The 25,304-nt window shown below is 27.3% G+C and overlaps 1 protein-coding gene across 1 annotated transcript; it reads right to left on the reverse strand.

Moving 5' to 3' along the window:
* Window positions 1-4,203: 4,203 nt before the first annotated feature.
* On the reverse strand, window positions 4,204-11,207 carry LOC132933420 (mitochondrial adenyl nucleotide antiporter SLC25A23-like). The gene is made up of 10 exons (XM_060999711.1): window positions 11,075-11,207; window positions 10,775-10,991; window positions 10,166-10,292; window positions 9,052-9,139; window positions 8,871-8,982; window positions 6,686-6,844; window positions 6,230-6,487; window positions 6,000-6,167; window positions 4,456-4,603; window positions 4,204-4,394 (listed from the first exon to the last, which is right to left on the reverse strand). Exons 2-10 carry the CDS (start codon window positions 10,973-10,975, stop codon window positions 4,204-4,206), a joined length of 1,452 nt encoding a protein of 483 aa, XP_060855694.1. The 5' UTR covers window positions 10,976-10,991; window positions 11,075-11,207.
* Between the last annotated feature and the right edge of the window lie 14,097 nt (window positions 11,208-25,304).

The raw sequence follows: 25,304 nt of genomic DNA on the forward strand, positions 1-25,304 counted from the left end.
GATGTATACGTAATAAACTGTATTGTCACGACATTTTCAAAATAATCTGAGTGCGCAAAAAGAAAAGTGAGTACCTAAACTTCCGGAGAACAGAGTATAGTTTGGATCATTTTTAAGATGGCGGAGGGGCTAACAAAATGACCTTGCATATTTGACCATGCATATTAATTATTATTATTGTATTTTTGTATTAACTATACAATTACTAATATTAGACTATACAAATTAGTAGATCACAGTCAACTAAATTCGTGGACACAGTAACTGAGGTTACTACCTACTATAAAACTGAGATACATTCGAACCGAGATACACCTATAAAGCGTAGGTACCTATATTATATTAACATAGGTATAGGATTTGCTTAAAAAAAACTGCACATGGGTGAAGCCAAGATATTCAGCTAATAATACTATATAATATGTGTAATAAATAATAATGATGGTTAACCATTTGTACGTGCTGTTGTTTAACTTATTATCGCTAATGTGTATAGGTACAATGTATATAATATAATATATAATTATTATTATTGTCCATTTGTACCTACATAACGTCTCGCTACTGCCGTCAAGTTTATCTCAAAGGGCCGCTTAGGTTTTAACAAAATTAAAGTTAGGTAGTTTACATTTGCAACTCTCACGTTAATATGTTAATATTTCGTGAAAAAGTAAATATAATATTCTTGTTTGCATAGTTAAAAAAATTACTAAAAGCAGTAGTAAATTGAACATACTTCCTGAAGTTCGATTGTAATTTCGAAAAAATGGTTTAATTTTTAAGCTTCTAAACTATGCTTTTTATGAATCACTCTTTTGATTTAAAGTCAGATGTGCCCAAAATAAATACAAAATATGTACCTAAACAGTTGTCACTCATGGTTGTTGGGCACCAAATTACAGTTCTATACTCAAGTATAAAACGAAAAATTGAACATAAATGAACTTTTAAGGAACTAGACAGCTTGAAGTCCATACAAATTCTGAGCAAAAACGTCAGCAGTATTATGGATTTACAAGAAATGCCGTTTAAACAGTGTTGGGTAGTATTGTAGTAACGTAACGCAAATTACAAATTACTGTAGCGCAATTACTTTTTCAGTGGGTAACGCAGCAGTAATTTCATTACATCTTACTTAAAGTAACGCAATTGTAACAAAATTACTTTTGAAAAGTAATTTCTATGAAGTAACTCACTAACGCGTTATTTTCCACGTTATTAAAATAATAGTTTTGAATGTATTACAGGTATAGGACATCCCAGAAAAAATAGAAATCAATTATATTTATTTTTGATTCCGATAATAGTTAACAATATTACTAAACATTCCAGGAATAAATGTGATCACTTTATTAGCAGAAAAAAAAAGTTCGGTTTAAAAATAAAATTTAATAAAAATTAATTATAATTTATGACCAAGGCTATGAATTTAATGCACTTAAAAACTATTTAATATGCATGCGTATATGCACTAAAAACTGACAAAATATGCATGAAAATATGCTCTAAATTTTCAAAAATATGCAAAAAAAACACAAAAATGTAACTTTTATTTTTATTTTTTCCATTATAATTTTTTATTAGTTTTAGTTTAAATATTAGTATTGTTACACATTGATATGACTGATATGAGTATATGACTTTTTAGGCTTGACTAGTCTTGATCTTCGTTGTATACAAGATCTATAAAAGAAATATGCTAAAAATAGATTATGTTTCTACTTAAAATTATATATTTTACCTTTAAAGTAGTTATTGCATTGTACAATCAATAATCTCTTTAGATTTTCAAACTTGAAAGACCTTTTGTTTAGTGCCAACAAAGTTTTATATAAAGAAAAGGAGTGTTTTACGTCTGATCGATTTATACAAAAAATTCATTAAAACATGCATTTATATGCCCTAACCCATGAAATATGCAAAAATATGCAATATAAGATTTGGTATACTAACTATAAAGAAATCAAAACAAATTTTGGCCGAATTCTTTTGTTATACAGTATAGCAAAAAAAACATGCAAATGCATTATAAATTCACAGCCCTGTTTATAACTTATTACTACATAAGTGATATAATTGTACATTTGTACATAATACTAATATAATATAGGTCTATTATCACTAGGTCTATGATTGTAAAATATATACATAATAATTGAATCATATGAAATAATGATGTGTGTTTTTTTTTACTTTTTATTTTTTATTTTATTTTTGTGTGTCATCACGGTTTAGGGCAGTACAGCTGATTTCATTTTCATCAACAGTATCTTGTTCGATGGGAAAGTGAATCTAGTTAGTGCATTCAGGAAGTCAAATTTATATATAAGCATTTAAATCTCAAATATTGACAAGATACGGAAAAATCACAAAAATAAGCAAATTATTTTGAGTTGAGAATTCATAAAAATTTTTCTTTTTAAATCTAAGATTTGAAAATGTAATACAAGATAACTCATAAGTCATAAGTTTGTCTACCTTTATAAAAAAAAAAAAATGACTACAAGCAAATCAAATTAAATTTTTATGAGCGTTTGAAGTTCATATTTTTACAACATTGGATATTCACTCAATTTCTCATGTAGCGTTGTACTGCTGTACAGCTGTACAGCAGAGCGACATCTAATTACCCACTTTTTACTAGGTATTTGTTTAATTAAATATAACATAATAATAATTAATAATAATAATACAATTATAATAATTTGGTCAATGATCAATGCAATCAAGGTCTTGTATTTATAATAATAATAAAAAAATAATACAATTTATTTCATTTCGTTTTACATATACATAAATAAATATAACAATATGAATTTTAAATGACGGCTCTAAAAAGCAAAGCTTGTAGAGGAGTTACAGAATTCTATCATTTAATACAAACCCGTTTTTAACTTAACTTGTATAAAATATAAGAAAATACAATGTATTATATTGGGTAATATATATATATATATATAACCAATAAATATATAAACGAATACATAACTATTAAATAATTACTAATAATAAATACTTAGTATCCTTTAATAATAATATTTTTTCAGATAAGAAAAGTATTTGTACAGTTGTTCAGGATGTACTTAAGTATACCTGGTACACCCATAGATGTGGCTATAGAAATTTGTCCTATTGAACTCCAAAAAATATAAGATAATTATTATTGAAATTGAAATATTCATTAAATTATTCTAAACATTTTATTAATTAATTAAAATTTTTTAAAAATTTACAACTAAAGAGCTGAATTTTAGGTTCTAAAAAACAATAAATACTGTTTGCACCATTCCTCTGGTAGCAGGTAAATTATTTAAGTATAAAAATAAAAACAAATTTATTATTAAAAAAATCATTCTTATCTCGTAATCAATGATTGAATACTATAATCTATGGTATAATCACGGATGAGAGTAACAGAATTACCAATTTGATTACAAAGAAGTAGATCTGATTGGTTTTAATTTTCATCATTCTTAAATCAAATTATTTGTTTTGCAAGAAAAAATTGTTATTAGAAAAAATCACAACTCGAGAAATTAACAAAATATATGATTTTTTATGAACAATAATCGAATATATTCTAAAATATGAAAAATAGGCTAAATATTCTCTTATGTCCAAAATATGCTATATATGCAAAATATATTTTTCCTACTAACTCTGTGATGGATAATTCTTCTATATTTTTCACCCTCGAAAAGTTGCATAAAGACAATAAAATTATGTAAAAACAGTATGTATTGTATAACACAATGTTGAGAACCAATTGTTTCAACATTAACATATTATGTTGCGTGTGAAATATGGTAGAAAAAGCATTTGTATCAGAGACAAAAAAATTATGTAAAGTTTGTAAGAATCTATGAAATTATGTTGAACCTAAATTTGATTTGTAATAATATCAAGATGTATCTTAAAAACAAGCATTATGATACTCTATAATTTTTCATTTGGATAGTTATTAATTATATCAATATTGTTAGTTAATAATCGAACCTAATTTTTTTCTATCCTCCCTTATAGCTATGGTAACTATGACTATAATGTATAATTTCTACCGTTTCAGAACAGTATATATTCAAGACTTACTACCCAAAATTTAACCACCGATAAATGTTGGTTAAATTTAAAATAATACTTTAAAAACATGGAGGAGAAATATTGAAGTCAATAAATAAATAAATATGAAGAAGTTAAAATAACTTATTTCACAACGTCTCCAAGTGCTCCTAGTGCTTCACGACATCGTTCATAAACAACATAACTTATACTAACAGCAGGCGCTACTTTCATAAAATTTGGAGTGATACCTCTGTACAAGCCAGCCATACCTTCTTTCATCCAAATTTCTCTAAACACTGACATCATTGTCCTTGTATCAGGACCTTCAAAATCTGAAACAATAATAAGCCAATTATTAATGAAATAATAAACAATATAAAAGTAATAACTTACGAGGTGCTTGAAGACGTGTACGGACAAGAGCTAAAGGGTATGAACACACCTGGCCACAAGTACTAGAAATAGTACCACACGCTAACAATAATGGCACACCAGGTTTTTCACTATCGTTATGTGAAGTGATATACTTATTTTTTAATGTCTACAAAATAATAACAGAATATAATTGTTAAAATAATGCAGTTTTAATAAAAATGTTTAACTACCAAACTTGTATTAATCAAAATATGAATTCAAAATATGTACAAATATTGTACAACCATCAGTGTTATGGCAAACTTGAAATTGTTAAGAGGCAAGTCTAATATTCCATCTAAAACCATCTAAAGGCGTTAACTGTCATATTTTTAACCAACTGTTGTAGTAAATACTAAAATACTTGTTAATTCATAATGTTACCAATTGGCAACCCATCACCCCTTAAAAAATTCAGAGAGGTTATAACCTCTCAATCACCTCCTTTGCCACACCACTGCTAACCATGATGGTAAGTTATAAACAGTTTTCAATAATAATAATTCAACAAATGTGTGGTGTGAAAGATTTAAAAAGAGTGAAATATTAAATATTTAATTACCTACTCATTTTCAGTTATTTAGTTAATATAAAATACATTTTGAAAAAAATTTGAAACAATAATATTTTATTACCGAAATAAATATACTTTTATATTAAACACTCCAAAATTAAAAATTTAGTACAGTTAAATTATATTTACTTATAATTATTGTTGAAATATTACATTATTTAAATTACATTTTAAATTAAATTTTTTTTTTAGATTTTATGTAGCTATATATTATAATCAAGAACTAACTTAATCTTTAACTGTCTAAGACGGGGGTTCTTAAACTTTAGTAAGACACAGACCTCTGATGAAAGATTTTTAGAAATCGCGATCCCCCCCTCTTATATTAGCATTGCAGACCCTCAGGGGGCCACGGATCATAGAGTAAGAACTGCTAGTCCAAAAGATTGTCAGCGCACTATTTGTTTAACCTTAATGACCCATAATATGCAATTTTGCAAGTTTTTCTTTCAGAAGAATCAATTTTGAATGGTCAAGTCTTTTAAGAACTTTATTTGTGTGGTTTTTTTTACAATATTACAATTATTATTCTATGTCATAGAATCTATGATATATGAATATTTTTAAAGTGTAATATTTTACAAACTTATATAACTTGTATAAATAATGTTATGTTCAAACAAATATAATTCTTAACATTAAGTGATAAGCCACTTTAATATCAAAATACAAAATTGGTTCTGTTGAACACAAATCTTTTGTTGCACACGAGCGAGAGAGAAAACAACAATTAGTGCTACAATATGCTCTTGAATAGAAAAAAATTAAATACTAGGTAATCCATGTCAGTGTTTACACTCATTTTTTTAAAAAGTTTTTGAAGTATTTTGACATATAAATATCAAATTTTGAACGAGAAATATTGTATTCCAATGACAACCAATTATGTAAAAACAGATTATCAAAAAAATTAAAGCTCGTATAATCTTGTAAATTAAAAAAAAATCACCTCATAAACTGCAAGGTCAATACCAGCATACGGAAGTATACCTATAAGGTTGGGAACATAACCTCTGTAAAAACTGCGCATACCTTCACGGTAATACATTTTTTGAATACAATCAAATATGCCCTTGTATTGATTACTTTTTCTAATGGCTAATTTTGTTTTTAAAACCTAAAAAAAAAAAAATCATAAAATATTATAATTATAGTTATAAAAATAAAAGAGTAACATACTTCTAAGGGATAAATTAATGATTGACTAAAACCTCCAGCAAGGGATCCGGCCATAAATTTTTCAAATATTGTTAAGTCATTAGTTCTTGAACCTTGAATAAAGCGTTTAGCTTGTTCATAAGCCATAAATTTAAGTGCAGACTCTGGAGCTATCTTGAGTACATTTATACCATTTCCACGCCACATGCCTAGTTTGCCTCCTTCATTTAACATGTTTTTGAAACAAGCTGTTATATTGCTATGTTGATTGCCGTATACCTAAGACACATTTTAATCCATTTTTATAGTTAAGTAATAATTATCATAATTATATTTTCAAAGGTACTAAAAATTTAATTGGATGTACCTATTGTTTTATTTGGAATTAAAATTATAAGATATTATATAGAAATTTAAATAAATTTAAAATTAATTAGATTATTTTGTTATAAATTAAATGAGTTAACATAGTCTTACTTGTAAATATACTTTAAGCCTATCTAAAGGTGCAGTAAAAGTTCTTGAGACAGCGCCAGCTACACCACCAGACACAAGATGCTGCCACCACATCCCTGTTATTATTTCAGCCTGAGTGAAATCATCTGGCACATTCATATCTTCTCCAATGTCTATACACTAAAAATACAATTTAAGCATTCACTTTTAACATTTTGTACTATTTACAATAAATTAAATTTTTTCAGAATATATAAAATTTGTACATTATAATATCTATAATATGAACATGACTAGACTCAAGTTACTAGAGATATAGTACATAGCTACAGGAATAATACAAAACTGTTTTAAAATGTGGACTTTTGAGGAATATTATTTTAATTGATCTTATTGTTTTTACTATAACAAATAAACTATACTACTATGTGATTGAATTATAATTAAATTTGAATGATTCAGTTTTATTAGAAATTAAGAATAATTAATAGTAAAAATAATTGAGTAAATATGTTTTATAGATTATTTTTTATAAAAATCCAGTTACAATCATCCAGGTCATTATATTTTTTTGTATATATTGGGTTTAGCCCGTTTAAATTTTTAAATAAATAAATATCATTAAATATAAATGAAAAAAAAAGTATTTAAATGTTAAAGCAATAGGATTAACCACAAGTCATAATAGTTAATATTATTCATTATTTTAAATTTTAATATATAGAAACATACTTTATCTTATAAATAATTAATCTAAAGAGTAGATCTAAAACAATTAAGTATTCATTTATCTATTACAGCTAATAAGATAGAAATCAATTAAAAAAACAAGGAAGAGTTCTAGATAAAATTACAAATTTAAATAGTAGACCTAACATTGGCGCAAATAAGGTGGGACTTGGGGGGCTAAGCCCGCCACCTAATGTGAATTTAGCCCCCCAGGATTATTATTGTACTAATGTAATTTTTTAAAGAAAAAATTAAAATATGACCTACGTCGTAGTAGGTGCATAATATACATAAAAATAAATTTAAAAAAAATCAAGGGTATACTCGTAATTTATAAAAATTGTTTAGAGATTTTGAACATTTTGTACAGTGTATACATGATTACATATAAACGATAAACCTATGACTATTATCGGAAATAATATTAATAGTTTTAGTTTTATGTTTGTGTTTAGCACAATAATGTAGACAATAGATATCTATTTCATTTTAGTAGTTTGGCTTTATTTAGTATAGAAAAATACATAAATATTGATGTGGAATCGGTCTTAAATAATTTTGCAAAAACTCAAAGAAGAATTAATTTAATTTTGTAAATATTAATTAAAATAAAATTGTGTACATTTATTATTTTATATGATTGTGATCTTTTAAATTTAATTAAGTATCATTACAGCTGTTGGTGATTATAATTAAAAATAACAATTTCATGATTATTTTGGATCATTTAAAGGTATGGAGACAAAGCCTCAACTTATAATTTTTAGTTAAAAATAGATGGGGTTAAGCCCCTCCCTATTGAAATTCCCTATTCGCGCCTATAAGACCAAAGTCCCAAGAAACTATTTAACTATAAAGCTTTTAACAATGCATTATAATGTTTGTTTTTATAACTATGTGCATAAATAAGGTTAGTTTATCACTACAAAAAACGTTTTATATTAAATATAATAAAAAAATATTTTAATGAAATAGTTAATAAATATAAATATACTTAATCATTGTTGTCTTTTAAATAACATATAAAGTACATGTTACTTTTTAGTTGACTATTATAATAATATGTTACTTTTTGATAAAAGAAAAATTAATCAAAATGTTGTATAAGTACCTTAGTTTAATATCTAAATAGGTACATAATATTACTTTAGAATCCTTTTTTTTCAAGTACCTACTTACTTTGTTTGAAACCATTTTTCTGTATAGTTTTAAATACAATATATATATATTACAGCACTAGAGACTACAATAATAATAATAATAATAATAATAGTTATAGAAACGCAAATAAAATTCACTGCATCACATACACACTTAACATAACTAATTCCTTGCACAGGCCTAAAGCAGAATGCTGCTGAATTTAATCGGAGACATACTTGTGATACATGTGTATAATTATTGAACTACATAACATTCCTGACATTAAGACTATATAGTATTACTTAAAGTATATTTATTATGAATCCATACTTACAGCTGAATGCCTCCAATATTTAATTAAGTCGTGTAAGTCTGTAAAGGGGAAGTTAAGTAAAAAATCTCTCCATTCTTCAAAGCTAATTTCTAAACTACCATCTTTATCCATCCTAAAATATGTATATAAAAAAACATTGCAAGCTCAATTTATTTTAAAACATCAACCACAAATTAATTACCTTTTAAGAAGTCTTATAGCTTCAGCGTCGTCAATTTCAATCCTTAATTCTTGGAAAGCTCTTATAATCTCATATTGATCAATTTTCCCTAAAGAAATTATAAATAAATAAACTTGAAAACAAATTTAAAATGGTAATACTTAAAAATAAATTGTTGATTTAAAGTGGGTAAAATATTTTCTTATTTGTCATGATTTAGAAAATGTGACAAGTCTATTAAAATATGACATTTCAAAAACCTCAAATTATTGTAATAAGTAGTGCAGTATTCCTTTCGATTTGTTCATTCATATATTATCCGCAATGCGCAGTACTAAATACGTTAATTAATTATATTAGTTTGTAGAAGATTATCAACATAAACTTAACGTAAACAATGATAAAAAAGTATATCAGAATAACATTTTGCATAAAACTTTGGAAAAACTCAAGTTATATTTTGTCACAAACAAACTCAGAATTTTGTAAATATTATCTTTACAAAGTAGTTTTACCTTAGCAAATAAAACATTACAATTGAATGAAAAAAAACCACAGTAAATAAGGTAACTTATACTTAATAAGAGAGCCAAAATATATTGTACAAAACTAAATGCTATTATTTAAAAGTGGCTATACTAGTATGCTGTAGCAAAAATATGTACTTTACTGTAGACAGTTGTAAACAGTTTGAAATGTATAAAAAACATAAATAAAACTGTTAACCAAAATGTACTTAATATAATAAAAATAATATATGTGCTTTGTATATAGTTAAAATAATATGGTAATTATAATTTTATCCTTAATTTTTAATCTGCATTTCATAATTATGATTGTACTATTTGTAATGTATTAACTTAATCTAGATTGTTTATTTTATTTATTTAATACTATAATAAGTTTCTGATTAAATTATTAAACATAACCTACTATTTTACTCAAAAATTTTAAAATATATTTTTTAAATCTTATAGATGTACATATTAAAAATTATAAAACATAAATATATAATATAATATATTGTACTTTAAATATATTTTTTTCATGCATAATTAACTAAACATAAGGAATAGTCATAAATCATAATTATCATTAAATTTTTAGAGTTGGTGTTTATTAAATAAATTCTTACCATCTTTGTTTTTATCAATTTTTGAAAAAATTAGTCTTAATAATTGTTCATGTTCTTTAACATAATGTATAAATTCAGCTAATGTAATGGAACCACTTTTAGTGGCATTAGACAGTTCTGAAAACTTCTATAAAACAAAATAAAATATAAAATTAAATAAGTTACTTATAATTATGATAATATTAACGTAGGGTAAAACCATATGCCCCGTTTAAAACAGAATTGTCGTTTATTTTGAGTATTATGTTTTCTTGTCCCAACAAACTTAAAATGGGACACTTTTGGACCCGTTATCTTCATATTATTTTCATTTAATAAGCGCCGAGTACTGACGAACAATTTATTGTCAGTAATAATAATGAGACATGTCAAATTACACATTGTAATTATGAACTAAAACCATCACCCATTCTGGTTTCCAACACACCTCGTCTAACGGACACATGGGTTGTTATTTCTAAAATATAAAAGATATTAAACAATTTTTGGAGGAGTTCTATTATTTTAGAGTGAAGGCAAAGATCAAAGTTGTTTGTTCTGTTTTTTTTTTTTTTAATAGATATGGTTACCCTATGTTAAATTCTATTTTTAAAAAAAGTATTTACTTACTTGAACATACTCTTCATCATGCAATGCAATGGACAACTCAAGTATGTCAATTTTACCGTTCTTGTCCATGTCAAGCGATTCGAATAATTTAGCCAAATTAAGTTCATATTTGTTAGGAACCTCATGTAGATAATGAGGAGGCATTATGCTTTCAGTGTCACTATGTCCAACAGTCATTTGATGATTAATAGTGTTCACCATTTTTTAACTTAGCTACCTAAATAAAATGTAAGTTTAATTTTATTTCTATACTCAAACTAAGTAGATTCATACATAACAAATAAAGTCATAGATACATACAATTTCACATAAGGAAAATATAAAATTAAACTTTGAAATTTGAAATAATTATTATTAGAAAATTAATGAGTGTTCCTACAACAGTCCTAACTATAAAAAAAAATATCAGACATTTGGAACAACTGAAACGTCTGAAACAGTCAGGTCTCAAAAAGGCAGTCATAGTTATCAGCAGGTTTCAATACTGTATCAACTTAATTTTCTTATCAAAGTGGTTACCTAGTGGTTACGATATACGACACAAAGAAATACGTTGGGCGTCTCTTCGATGAATGGCATTCATGATGTAGATAAACCTGACTACACTCAGCGCCGAAAAGTGACTAGTAATTTGACAATTGATGGCGTTATAATTGTCGTCATATGAGTTAATTATCAATTAAAATATTAACGAAGTTCATAAGTTAATAATCGTATAGTTTTATAATTGAACGATTGAACCAGATAATAATGGGCTGGTAATTAAAAGGTTCTACCTAGAACCAACAATTCATCTTTGCATTTTGATCTAACAACAGTTTTTACACTATAATTTATAAAATATTTTTTCATGTTATGATAGGTAGTAATACTATTGTAGTTCTTTGACGTACCTAATTTTATATAGAACCATATTCTAGAAATAAGGTATTGGCTTACAATAATTGTTAAATATTACATTACACACATCTTCACAGTCACACATGTATTACACAGACTTGGATGTTACCTACTCGTATTATTTGTATTTGAATCTTTTAATGATTGATGGCGCAAGTGTTCCATCGTCGTTTTGGATTTAAGTCCGTTCCTTGTGGTAGTAGTACACTAGTACCTACCTACCTAACAGTAGTGTGTCGAATACGATCAGTCTTTTTTTTTTGGCGATATCATATTATGGTTGCAGTTTGTCTACAAACTGTTTAATTTAAGATTGTTAAACATTACATAAACTAAAAATGTATATAGATATTATACTGACTCGAGTCATAGGTACCTAGTACCTACTTGTATTGTTCATATTTGAAATGTTTAATAATTAATGGGGTATTATATTGTAGAGCAATGTTAGGTAGGTATCACTGAAAACTCGAACAATCAAGTAGATAGGTACCTAAACTTTACTACTGATTCTTTATTGTTAGTTAAAACTAAATAATGTATCACAATATAATATATAAAAACTTGACTTGTATTTTGTAAAAAACTTTATTTAATTCTAAGTTATAACTTATAACAAACCTAACGTTATCATCCCCGTTGTACCCGTCTGTCCATAAGTTACCAATACATTGTTACGATTGCTAATATTAAGGTATTTATTAACTGTCCATAGTTAACGTAGGTACATACATAAAAAAAATTGTATGTGTAATTATTGCATTGTATTAAAATACGTTTAGAAACTGGGAATTTAGCACGCTCGTGGAGTGAGGTTTCCTAAAGTCTTGTTTATTCAACGTAAGAAAATTGAGAGATGGCAGACTTGTATTTTGACTTCTATGACTAGTTTGATCAATTAAAAATATAATACTAAGTAGGTACCTAGATACTGTAATAACGCAAAAACACAATACATATAAAAGCGACTCCTGTCGGTAGTAATATTAAAATCGGATGTTAAAATTAGGTATCTGTACGATTATTTACACTAAGTGCTGGAGAATAATACCAGATGCAAGGAGGTACTAAAATTACGCTATTACCTTCCTCCAGGTGTTCGGTGGGCTCTCGAGATCGTGTATTCGAGAATTTGATTAAACACACCTTACCTACAGTACATTTTTGTGCATAATACACATATAATATAATATCCGCAACCAATATAAAATGTTATATTCAATGCTTTACCTGACTCGGAGATGTTTGTGTGTTATGCTCTAACAGTTTTAGGTGACACAGATTTATACATAATATAATGATATGTCTGCATAATGAGTCAATGAGTACTTATATGTAACCTACTTACACCTACCTATGTCCTATATCTACATGTTATATACAAGTTGTGTAACATAACGTTTTTTCCCGATTTGTTTGACTAGCTGAACCCGTGCACTTTGCGTTACCCGTTAAATGTACCAACTCTATATAACTCAAACTTTGTTCAATTCGTTATTTAATATTTGGTGTATAGTGTTCAAAATAAATTAATCTTAACTTTTCCGTTGCATGGAATAAAAATTCTGATTTGCAACAGTATATTAACAAATCACGGATCCCGTGCTTTTTGTACGTAAGAGTATGATTTAACTCTAAAGTATCAAAGTTATAACAAGTTTGTTGTATTCTACCTATGGTGGATTGTTATAATCAATTAATACAAAATCCTAACCTAACCTGTTGTGTCACTGTTCTATTTTTTACATGCAGATTTCCTGCTTTTCCTAAAATTGTATTACATAAGAACCCGTACAATTAAAAACACATCAAAAAAAGAATTAGCGAAATCCAGCCGTTCACGCGTGATGCGATGACCAAGGGAAACATGGATCCATTTTTATATAATATAGAGATTACGTTATAACCTTCTATTAAAAAAATTAGGTATTACAACTCAAAAAAGAGTATTGTTATTTGGATTTGTTTATGGACATTTTCAGTTTTCAATTTTTCTAGTTTTTTTTTCTATGAATGTCAATAAATTTTATTTGTTGTGTAAAAAAGCTTGAAAATTTAATACAGGGCTCTTAATATACTGTTACAATGACATTTGGTAAATATTAAAGATCCATACTCACAGTTTATTTTTATAAGCATTTATAAAGTTCCAATTTTGACAAAATGTGTAAATATCACGAAAATGGGGAAGAGGACTTTCATTTGGCCGAATGACCCAAAATAACATATCGTTTGGGTGAATTTATACATATCATTTCGGTGAAATTTACACGGACCCCTAATTTATCTAATACATCGTTTTGGTGAGCTATAATATATATTTATCAAAATGTATATAGACTTATACGTTTTCCTTCCCATTTTTAGATACTTAGGACACTATTAGTATTGTGAAACTAACTGTTAGTGCGGTATAGTTTACATTTTTGTTTTCTAAGTGCTAACAATAACAGGTCCTAACTATGGCTGGGAATGTAATGCTCTAATCAAACGGCATACGGAAGTACGAAACCGTTCGAAAAATTACAATATATAATATTTGATAAGGTAAAAATAGCACACATAAAAATCAATGTTATTTTTCTGATTAAGCGACAGCGCATCTATGTCCACGGCTACTCTAGTTTTTGTAACTGCAACTGTAGTAGGTCTCTTGTATAAAGCTATTATTAGAGTAAAAGTAAACAACATTGATGCAAATACTCTCATTGATACTGGTAGCTCTAATAGTTGTACTAATAAAGAATTTGTTTAAATTCACAAAATAAAATCATATCCACAAAACGGACAGGTACTTTTGGTGACAACTACCTATTCATCAAACTTAAAAGGTTATGTTCTTGTTGATTTACTTCCACTTACAAAAATCTCAAAATATCTATACTCCTTAAATTATACTCAGATATTTTAATAGGCGATGATATACTATATTACATAGTTCTTATAAGAACTCACTCTAGTATTGACCTTACATTTTGGGGACCTAATTCACTATTATCTATTTATAACATGATCTTTGTAAATATAGAGCCACCACGACTCTTTAATAATGTTGTTAAAAATTGTAAGCCAGTAGCAGTTAATTACGCCGTTATTCGGATGAAGATGCTAAATTTATAAAGGAGGAGGTCGTCTAAATTATTGTATGATAAAATAATTGAAGAAAGTTCTTCGCCCTGGCGAGCTCAAGTTCTTATCACTAAAAGTGAAAATGATAAAAGGCACATGGTTATAGATTATTCACAGACAATAAACAAATTCACTCTAATGGACGCCTATCCCTTACCCAACATTGATGAATTAGTCTCTAAGGTCGCGCAGCACTCTATCTACAGTACCATAGACCTGCGCAGTGCTTACCATAAAATTTCCATACATGAAGATGAACGTCAATATACAGCGTTTGAAGTAGGAGGTAATTTTTTTTTTTTTTAATTGGATAAAAACATAGGGCATTGGGTGAGGAGGTCAATTATACAAATTCGGAATATCACTAAATAGAAATTAAAAGTAATATACTTTCACATTTCAAAATATCATTTAACTGATGGTTAAGGATATTATTAATTTTTATGTAATATTTTAATCATACGTATTAAACGCTCGTTTATTTTTTAATTAATTTAATTTTTTGTTTTGGTGGGGGTATGCATGTGATAGGTATAGATGAGAGGGGGGAGGGCCGGACATCTACGTGAAAGATATGGATGAGAGTGGAGGGGCAGTGGGCACAGCCGATCAAGGTCGGGTACGTACGTGATAGCATACAGCTATAGGCTGGGTGGGGTAGTCAGATTCGCCAGATTTGCGGGGGGCACAGAACACACAAAAACATCCTCCTAACACACCAACATACTTCACGATCATCACGAAGCTTATCAGACTTGCACGCCGTATAAAATACAAGGTTATTTTTATAATACATTGTTATAATATCAGTTTTAAAATATTAAAAATACTAGGCAAGATTTATTTTATAAGCATTTTAAATTCAAACGTTGACAAATTTTATTAAATTTATATAATAATCGATATAAATTATTTATACCTAACAAATTTAAACGTTCCCATCGCATTACTGCCTTAATTAATTTTTTATTATGGGGCCCCCTTATAAATCTGATCCACGGGCCTTTGGTGTGCCTGCTGGTCGATACTGGATACGGTACGAATGATTTAAAACGTGTTAAATTTATATAAGTAGGAAGTTAGATAATAAAGATTAAATCATTTCGTTTGATATAAAAATTTGCATAAAATATAAATTATTAATAAAATTGAACGGAATTCCAGCATCAAAGTTTCCAAGATATAGTCCAAATTTTAGACGAGAGCAGACTGTATCTATGTTCTGAATTCTAAAGGTGACAAATTTTGGAAAATAAATAAATACAAATACTATAATAAAATATATGATACATATAGTTTCGTCCTGGAAGACAATTTCATTTATAGACTACATATGATACATCGTATAGTATTGACTTTATATTTATTTCAATACGATAATATTATTATTGTCTTTCTATTTAATTGCTTGAATTAATTTGGGTCTTCATAAAAACTAAATGTAATGATGACAATATAAATACTTATTATTTTAATATTGTTTTTATAGTAATTATAATAATTAATATATCATTTAATATATCATCATAATATTAATAGTATTAGATTAAATAAAACCAACATTTATCAAAGCGATGACATTTGAATATGAGAATAATGAATGTCATCAAATAGATATGATTACATTTTCAATAACTTTACTGCATCATCAAACAATTAATATTCGATAATATGATTATTTTACTCGCCCTCCTCCCCTTAAAATTGTTCCTAAAAACCTGTTTACAAATAGCTGGCTATGAACTTAGAAGATTAATTTGAAACATGGATTGAGCTTAAGTAGCTTATAGAATATTGTAAAAAAGACGATTAAAATATTGAGTGAAAAATTCATTAATACATTTTTCATACCATATGTCTAAAATAAAATGTGAGTAAATAAATAAATAAATAAATAATTCATCTTCCATTGCAAGGATATCATAATCGTAAAAATGGTTTTATGTAATAACATAGCATTCCCTCATAGCGGCTTTTTTGACAAACCTATAAAATATAAATGTATTGTAGACATTATATTTTAAATTTTTTGATATATTTAACTTATCCATCCAATTTTTAATATAAAGGTTATAATACAAATAACAAAAAAATTAAATATTATATAATCCCATATAACAATAGATTTTATAACATTACAAAATATATAACAAGGTCCGGTTGATAAGCTTCATCAATTTGGATACCTACTCATAATAAATATACATAAAAAATTTGAAACGAATTATGAACTGTATGCCTATTATTAATTTATAGAAAAACTCTAAACAGATTGGGGGATTTCCGATTTATTTAAAACTTTTTACTCATACTTCCCACCAGCCTCAGATAAAAGTCTCGAATATTAGTCAATAGATTTTAGTAACTATATTTTTAGGTGCTGTTCGAACACTTTTAATCAACTAAATTGATAGAATCCTTAAAAAAACAACTAATCGATAAGCATATTTAAATAAAAAGTACACCAACGTCTTTTCAACGGACATAAGCAATATTAAGCAGTAGAAATAGAGAAAATGTAATAGGCACCTCTCGTTTAGTAAACTAGACGACATTTTTTATTCAATACGTGACGTACAATAGTTGACAGTTGTTTTTAATACGACATAATATAATACGATTTATACAAATTTTTAAATGTAATTCATAATGACTACAACAGTAATATTTTTTAATTTTATTTAATGTTTTAAATGAATAACTAAAAAAAAAAATGAATAAATAATATAATAATATAATACAAAGTGTATTATAATATAATTTAAAATTATATAGAAACTAGTTTAGACGAATAGGTGATTTTTTAAAAGTTGGCTTGGCATCCTTCTGCCACACCGTGGGCCGTGTGGTTGAAAAATTCGCAAGGTTTGCTTCTGCTTTCTCTCTACCTGCCTTAGCCTTATCCAAATCTAATTTGTCCGACGCCTTTTGAAGATTGGATGATGGTTCACCATCTTTTGAAGAAGGAGAAGAAAACATCTCGTTGGTAGTCTAAAACAAAAAGATGAGATCATAACAATTACAGATTTACAATTATATTAAACATTAACTTAAATACTAATTATTGATGTATAAAAAAATATCAATAATGTTTATGTTTACTATAGTTGTCACTTATAGGTCTTATAAAAATAGAAGTGTTAGGTAGTAACAATACGTAATTAGCTTTAAATTATTTTTTCCGTGCCTAATGGAAATGACATTTAAAAAGATTAACTATATAACGTAACTTGTTTCAGCATGTACAAATTAACATGTAAAAAGAAATATCATTTGTACCAATGTTAATATGTTATGTATTTCAAAATATTAAAAATTCTCAAAAATTAGGTGGTATACATAGTATATAATCGTAAAAATCTAAATGTAAAAGAAAGAATGTTTTTATATATTAAAATATAAAATTGAATCAATGATACATCGAAACTATAATATGAATTTATACTGTAAACACATACTATGGCTAAGTCATTTTTAGGAACAGATCATCAGGACAGAAATATTAAGAATTCTAAATAAAATAATTAAAAGGATTCGATCCCATCTGTGTTTCCTAGTTCTTACCTAATATAGGCACATATCATATGCCTAATATCTGACTTATTTGAATTCGACATGACAATCATTTCCACTTATTTAAAAGTAACTCTCAAGGGCATAGGTGCAGGTTTTTTTTTAAATACAATTTTTAAAAATAAGCTTTATCAATAAACGAAAAACCAAATCATAATATATTCATCATGAATTAAATATTATAAATAAACGATTATCGTATATACATATTGTAGTATCAATATCTACAATGAAAAAAAATAGAAAGTATAGGAAAATTATAATCACAGCAGTGTCATAAATACAAAAAATAGTTAAGGTTACATAAAAAAAATTAAAAATATAATCTTTAACGATTGAAAAAGTTTTATTAACCTCGACACTTTTACACGTATAACTTATCCCGCCTTAAAATTAGAGTCGCTTTTCACACATTTTCTAACTCAACCTAACCTAAGTAATACGTATTATTACTAATGACTATATTTATAACATTCTAGTTTACTGAAGTTGTTGACTTAACACCAAAAGCTAAACTAACACTAAAAAATTTTACTCGAAGATGATTGAAATAAGCATAACCTTCGAGATTCAAAAATTTCTTAGTTTACGTATGACCGTATTAAATGAGCAAATAATGTATTTTACGATAAATTTACAATTTTTAATTTATTTATAACATTTATACAGAAATCAAAAATATTTAAAAGTATAACATCGTTAAATTCAAAAATCAAATAACTTTTTAACGTCCAATAAAACCGCCTCTGCAGAAAAAGCATTTTCAAGAGGTATTTTGCTATTGATAAACGCCTAACATTTTACATAGTATATACTATTCATATTGAAGACAACCAAAATTTATCAATGTAGTGTTATTTAAATATGAGAATGGTAAAGGACATCACTTAAATATGATTAGATCTTTAATTACATTACTACATCTCCAAGGAATAAATTAAGCGTAAGGTTTTACATTGTATTTAGTATTTACTATTCAGATTTAAAAATATATCGATTTAGTGACATTTAAATAAGAGAATGGTAAATGTCATCACTTATATATAATTAAGTCTTTAATTACTTTTCTACATCTCCAAGGAATGAATCATCGATAATATTTCTTTATAAAAACCCAACTCGAAAAACGATAAACGTTTATTCTAAGCTCAGTTCACATTGGTTCAACATTAAAATATTTCTGTATTTTGTATTGTTATTTATTCTGATCTCTGTATATCAATATAAAGACAACAATTTATTTTTACACCATTTTTATAACGGTAAGAAATATTGATTTCATTTATATTAACTCACAATTTGATCCGTTTTTTCATCCGGAACTAATATGATCTTTTATGTAAAATATGCTTCGATTTTCAATATGCAGGATTGCTTCAGTTAGCAAAATATTTCTTGAAAATGCTTTTTCTACAGAGGCGGTTTTATTGGACGTTAAAAAGTTATTTATTTTTTGAATTTAACGATGTTATACTTTTAAACATTTTATGAATTTTTGATTACTGTATAAATGTTATAAATAAATTTGAAATTGTAAATTCATCGTAAAATACATTATTTGCTTATTTAAAACTGTCGTACGTAAACTAAGGAATTTTTTGAATCTCAAAGGTTATGCTTATTTCAATCATCTTCGAGTAAAATTGTTGTTTAGTGTTAGTTTAGCTTTTGGTGTTAAGTCAACAACTTCAATAAACTAGAATGAATATATAAATACTATAAATATAGTCATTAGTAAACACAAAACAGCTAAATTTTCAAGTTTTTTTTTAAAGTTTTTACTCAGGACAATAACATTGATTTTAACGTGTGCTATTTTTACCTTATCAAATATTATATATTGTAATTTTTCGAATAGTTCCATACTTCCGTATAACGTAGAAATTGAAAGTATGATGGGATATTAAATAAGAATAATTTTTTTTTCAGGGTAAAAAATAGAAATTATGAAATAATAGGAAACTTTTTAATTCAATTCAAATATTTATTGTTTAAAAACTAAATTAAATGTAGTGCATGATTTTGCATTTTTAGGGCATATACACATTAATTTAGGGTATATTTTAGGTTTAATTAGGGCATTACATTCCCAGCTATAATTATGACCTTTTATTGTTCGCACTTAGAAAACAATAACGTAAATTATACTGCAGTAACAGTTGTTTTGCAAAAAGTACTCACTATCACTATATTGGTACAAATGATATTTCTTTTTACATGTTACATGCTAATTTTTACATGCTGAAACAAGAAACGATATATATTAGTTAAACTTTTTAAATGTAATTCCCATTAAGCACGGAAAAAATTGTTTAAACCAAATAACGTATTGTTACTACCTAATATTTCTATTTTTTATAAGACCTACAATTGACAACTATACTTTACTCCAGTAACAGTTTTTTTTTGTCCAAACTCTAACTAATAATTTTAGGTAAGTACTCAGTTTTTTTCAACATTAAAGTCATTATCCGGGGACAAAAACATGTTTACAAGTTAGTTACAATTATCTTAATATTTAAATAAAGGAAATACAGTATATTACAAGTATGTGGTGATAATGGTATAGGTAACAATAATATATAACTATTTAGATTCTATTAAATAGATTGGTTATTTTAAGGAATGTCATTAAATAGTTAAAATTGTCTATACTTAAAATATCTCTTAATGTTAGGTGAGGAAAATTTTTTCTTTGTTCTGTTAAATTAGGGCATTCAAGGAGTAAGTGTGCTGTGGAAATCGGGGTGTTGTTGCAGAACTCGCAGTTTGGTCTCGGCTCTCTTCTCATTAAGTGGACGTGTGTGATGTTTGTGTGTCCAATTTTCATCCGTGTCCATATCACTTGTTGTCTTCTCGTACTTGAGGGAGGGTTCGGGTTAGGTGACAGAAAAGGTTTTATCTGATATAGTTTGTTGTTAAGTTCCTGGTCCCAGAGTCGTTGGTGAATCTTTTTGCTATTTTTTAAGGCGTATCGGGCAGTGTCCTGATAAGTCGAGAGGTCTATTTTGGGGATATTGATGTTGGTCGAGGCTTCTTTAGCTGCTACATCAGCTTTTTCATTTCCTGGTATGTTTTTGTGGGCAGGAATCCACATGAAGGTTATCGAACGGGGGGCAAGGGAAGAGGCTCTTTCTTGCATGTTTTTTATTATTTCATTTGATGTCCCTTGGTTTTGTATAGCTAAGATAGAACTAAGGGAATCGCTGGCTATTAAGAAGGACTTTGTATTGTTCTAATTTTGCTCAGTTAGTTCTATTGCTTTCAGGATCGCTAGTGCCTCGATGGTGAAAATAGAATTAATCTCCAGTGAAGAGAACTTAAAGGTTTCTTCATCTGTATTTATAGCTAGTCCTGTTTTGTCGTTGGATTTTGATCCATCGGTGTATATAATTTTATGATTACAGAAATTCTTAAGTATAATGTCATTAAAATGTTTAGGGATTTCGGACGGCTCTATGTTTTGGATTTCTTGAATCATTGAGGTGTTGATATTTAGGTTCATTTTCCAAGGAGGGTATATGTAGGGAACAGGGGAGCGCAGTTTAGGCAGTGGTGTATTTGTTGTGTCTAGCCATTTTTTGATTCGTGTAGATATTGGCTGATTTTTTTTTAAGTGCAATGAAGGAGGTGAAGTGTTGAACAGGTATGGTGATGTAGCATTGTCCTTGTCGGCTAGTCTTTTAAGTACAAATTTATGGATGAGCATGTTTCGTCTTATTTCGAGTGGAGGTGTATTTGCTTCACATAGGATGCTAGGTATGGGGCTGGTTTTAAATGCACCAATACTCAGTCGGATGCCTTGGTTGTGGATTGGATCTAATGATTTTAAAATTGATTCAGGGGCTGCTCCGTAAATTATGGAACCATAATCGATGACGGATAGTACTAGACTTTTATATGTTCTCATTATGATGATGTTGTTAGCCCCCCATGCTCGATTGGAAATGGCCCTGATTACATTTAGTCTTAATTTAGTCTTAGTTTTTAACAATTTTATGTGTTTGGACCAATTTAGTTGATTGTAAGTACTCAGTTTGTTTAACAAACATACATTTAGATTCTTATGATCATATACCTACCTGTATAGTAACTAATTTTTGAGGATTTTCGATATTTTAAAATATATAACATTGGTACAAATGATATTTCTTTTTAAATGTTACATGTTGATTTGTACATGCTGAAAAAAGTTACGATATATAGTTAAACTTTTTAAATGTAATTCCCATTAGGCACGGAGAAAATTATTTAAACCAAATAATGTATTGTTACTATCTAACACTTCTATTTTTATAAGACCTATAAGTGACAACTATAGTAAACATAAACATAATTGATATTTTTTTATACATCAATAATTAATATTTAAGTAAATGTTTAATATAATTTATTGTAATGATGTAATTGTTATGATCTCACCGTTTTGTTTTAGACTACCAACGACATGTTTTCTTCTTCTTCATCTTCAAAAGATGGTAAACCATCATCCAATCTTCAAAATTCGTCGGACAAATTAGATTTGGATAAGGCTAAGGCAGGTAGAGAAAAAGCAGAAGCAAACCTTGCGAATTTTTCACCCACACGGCCCATGATGTGGCAGAAGGATGCCAAGCCAACTTTTAAAAAATCACCTAGTCGTCTAAACTAGTTTATATATAATTTTAAATTATATTATAATACTGTTTGTATTATTTTATTATATTATTGTTTTTATTAAGGATTATATCAATTTAGTTGATTAAAAGTGTTCGAACAGCACCTAAAAAGATAGTTACTAAAATCTATTGACTAATATTCGAGACTTTTATCTGAGGCTGGTGGGAAGTATGAGTAAAAAGTTTTAAATAAATCGGAAATCCCCCAATCTGTTTAGGGTTTTTCTATAAATTAATAATAGGCATAAAGTTCATAATTCGTTTCAAATTGTTTATATATATTTATTATGAGTAGGTATCCAAATTGATGAAACTTATTAACCGGACCTTGTTATATATTTTGTTATGTTATAAAACCTATTGCTATAAGAGATTATATAATATTTAATTTTATTGTTATTTGTATTATAACTTTATATTAAAAATTGGATGGATTAATAAATAAATATGATAAATATAATTAAATATGAATATTAAAAAATTTTAAATATAATGTCTACAATAAATTTATATTTTATAGGTTTGTTAAAAAAGCCGCTATGAGGGAATGCCATATTATAACATAAAACCATTTTTGCGATTATGATATACTTGCAATTGAGAATGAATTATTTATTTTTTTATTTACTCACATTTTATTCTAGACATGTGGTATGAAAAATGTATTAGTCAATTTTTCAATCAATATTTTAATTGTCTTTTTTACAATATCCTATAAGCCACTTAAGCTCAATCCATGTTTCAAATCAAACTTCTAAGTCCATAGCCTGCTATTTTTTTTTAAAAATAGATATGGTTACCCTATGTTATATTCTATTTAAAAAAAAAATTACGTACTTGAACATTGTCTAAGTTGAATTTTATTCCTATACTCAAACTAAGTAGATTCATACATAACAAATAGAATTAAAGATACATACAATTTCACGGAAGGAAAATATAAAATTAAACTTAGAAATTATTAGAAAATTAATGAGTGTTTCTACCAGTATCGGCCTGGATTCTAAAGGGCCCAGGGGGCAAATCATTCAAGAGGTCTCTCAAAAATACCAAATCTCAAAAAAATAGGAGTACCTAACATTATAATCTCCGTTGTACCCGTCTGTCTATTAGTTACCACTGCATTGTTATGAATGCTAATATTAAGGTATTTATAAAGATAAACTGTCCATAGTTAACGCACATTCATAAATAAAATTGTATGTGGAATTATTGAACTGTATTAAAATACGTTTAGAAACTGGGAATTTAGCACGCTCATGGAGTGAAGTTTCTTAAAGTATTGTTTATTCAACGTAAGAAAGACACAAATTGAGAGATGGCAGACTTGTATTTTGACTTCTATGACTAGTTTGATCAATTAAAAATGTAATACTAAGTAGATACTAGATACTGTAATAACGCAAAAATACGATAAATATAAAAGCGACTCCTGTCGGTAGTAATATTAAAATCGGATGTTAAAATTAGGTATCTGTACGATTATCTACACTAAGTGCTGGAGAATAATACCAGATGCAAGGAGGTACTAAAATTACGGTATTACCTTCCTCCAGGTGTTCGGTGGGCTCTCGAGATCGTGTATTCGAGAATTTGATCAAACACACCTTACCTACAGTACATTTTTGTGCATAATACACATATAATATAATATCCGCAACCAATATAAAATGTTATATTCAATGCTTTACCTGACTCGGAGATGTCTGTGTGTTATGCTCTAACAGTTTTAGGTGACACAGATTTATACATAATTTAATGATATGTCTGCATAATGACTTCCAGATTAACGAGGTTTTACTGTGCTATTTTCCACGAACTTTGTCAGTACCTACCTACAGGCTACAGCAATAATATTTTTAATAACGTTATGATACACAACTTGTATAGAACATGTAGATATAGGACATAGGTAGGTGTAAGTAGGTTACATATAAGTACTCATTGACTCATTATTAGTGATGGGCGGTAACGAATAAAAATAAAAATTATTCGAATAATTCGTCATCAAATAATGTTATTTGTTTCAAATATATTTAATCGAATAATAATTTGCGTGGTGACTGAATAACGAATTAAAATAAAAATTATTCGAATAATTCGTCATCAAATAACATTATTCGTTTCAGATGACAGATATACCGTAAAATGGGGTGAATAGGAACGATTTTAGAGGTTTTTTTGATTATAAAAATGCCAATTTTTTAGATAGAGTTTTTCTGAAAAGTGTTTTAGATAGACTACACACAGACTCGTTATTTAAGTGTGGA

Source organism: Metopolophium dirhodum, chromosome 1 (assembly GCF_019925205.1).
Source record: "Metopolophium dirhodum isolate CAU chromosome 1, ASM1992520v1, whole genome shotgun sequence".
Classification (NCBI taxonomy): domain Eukaryota; kingdom Metazoa; phylum Arthropoda; class Insecta; order Hemiptera; family Aphididae; genus Metopolophium; species Metopolophium dirhodum.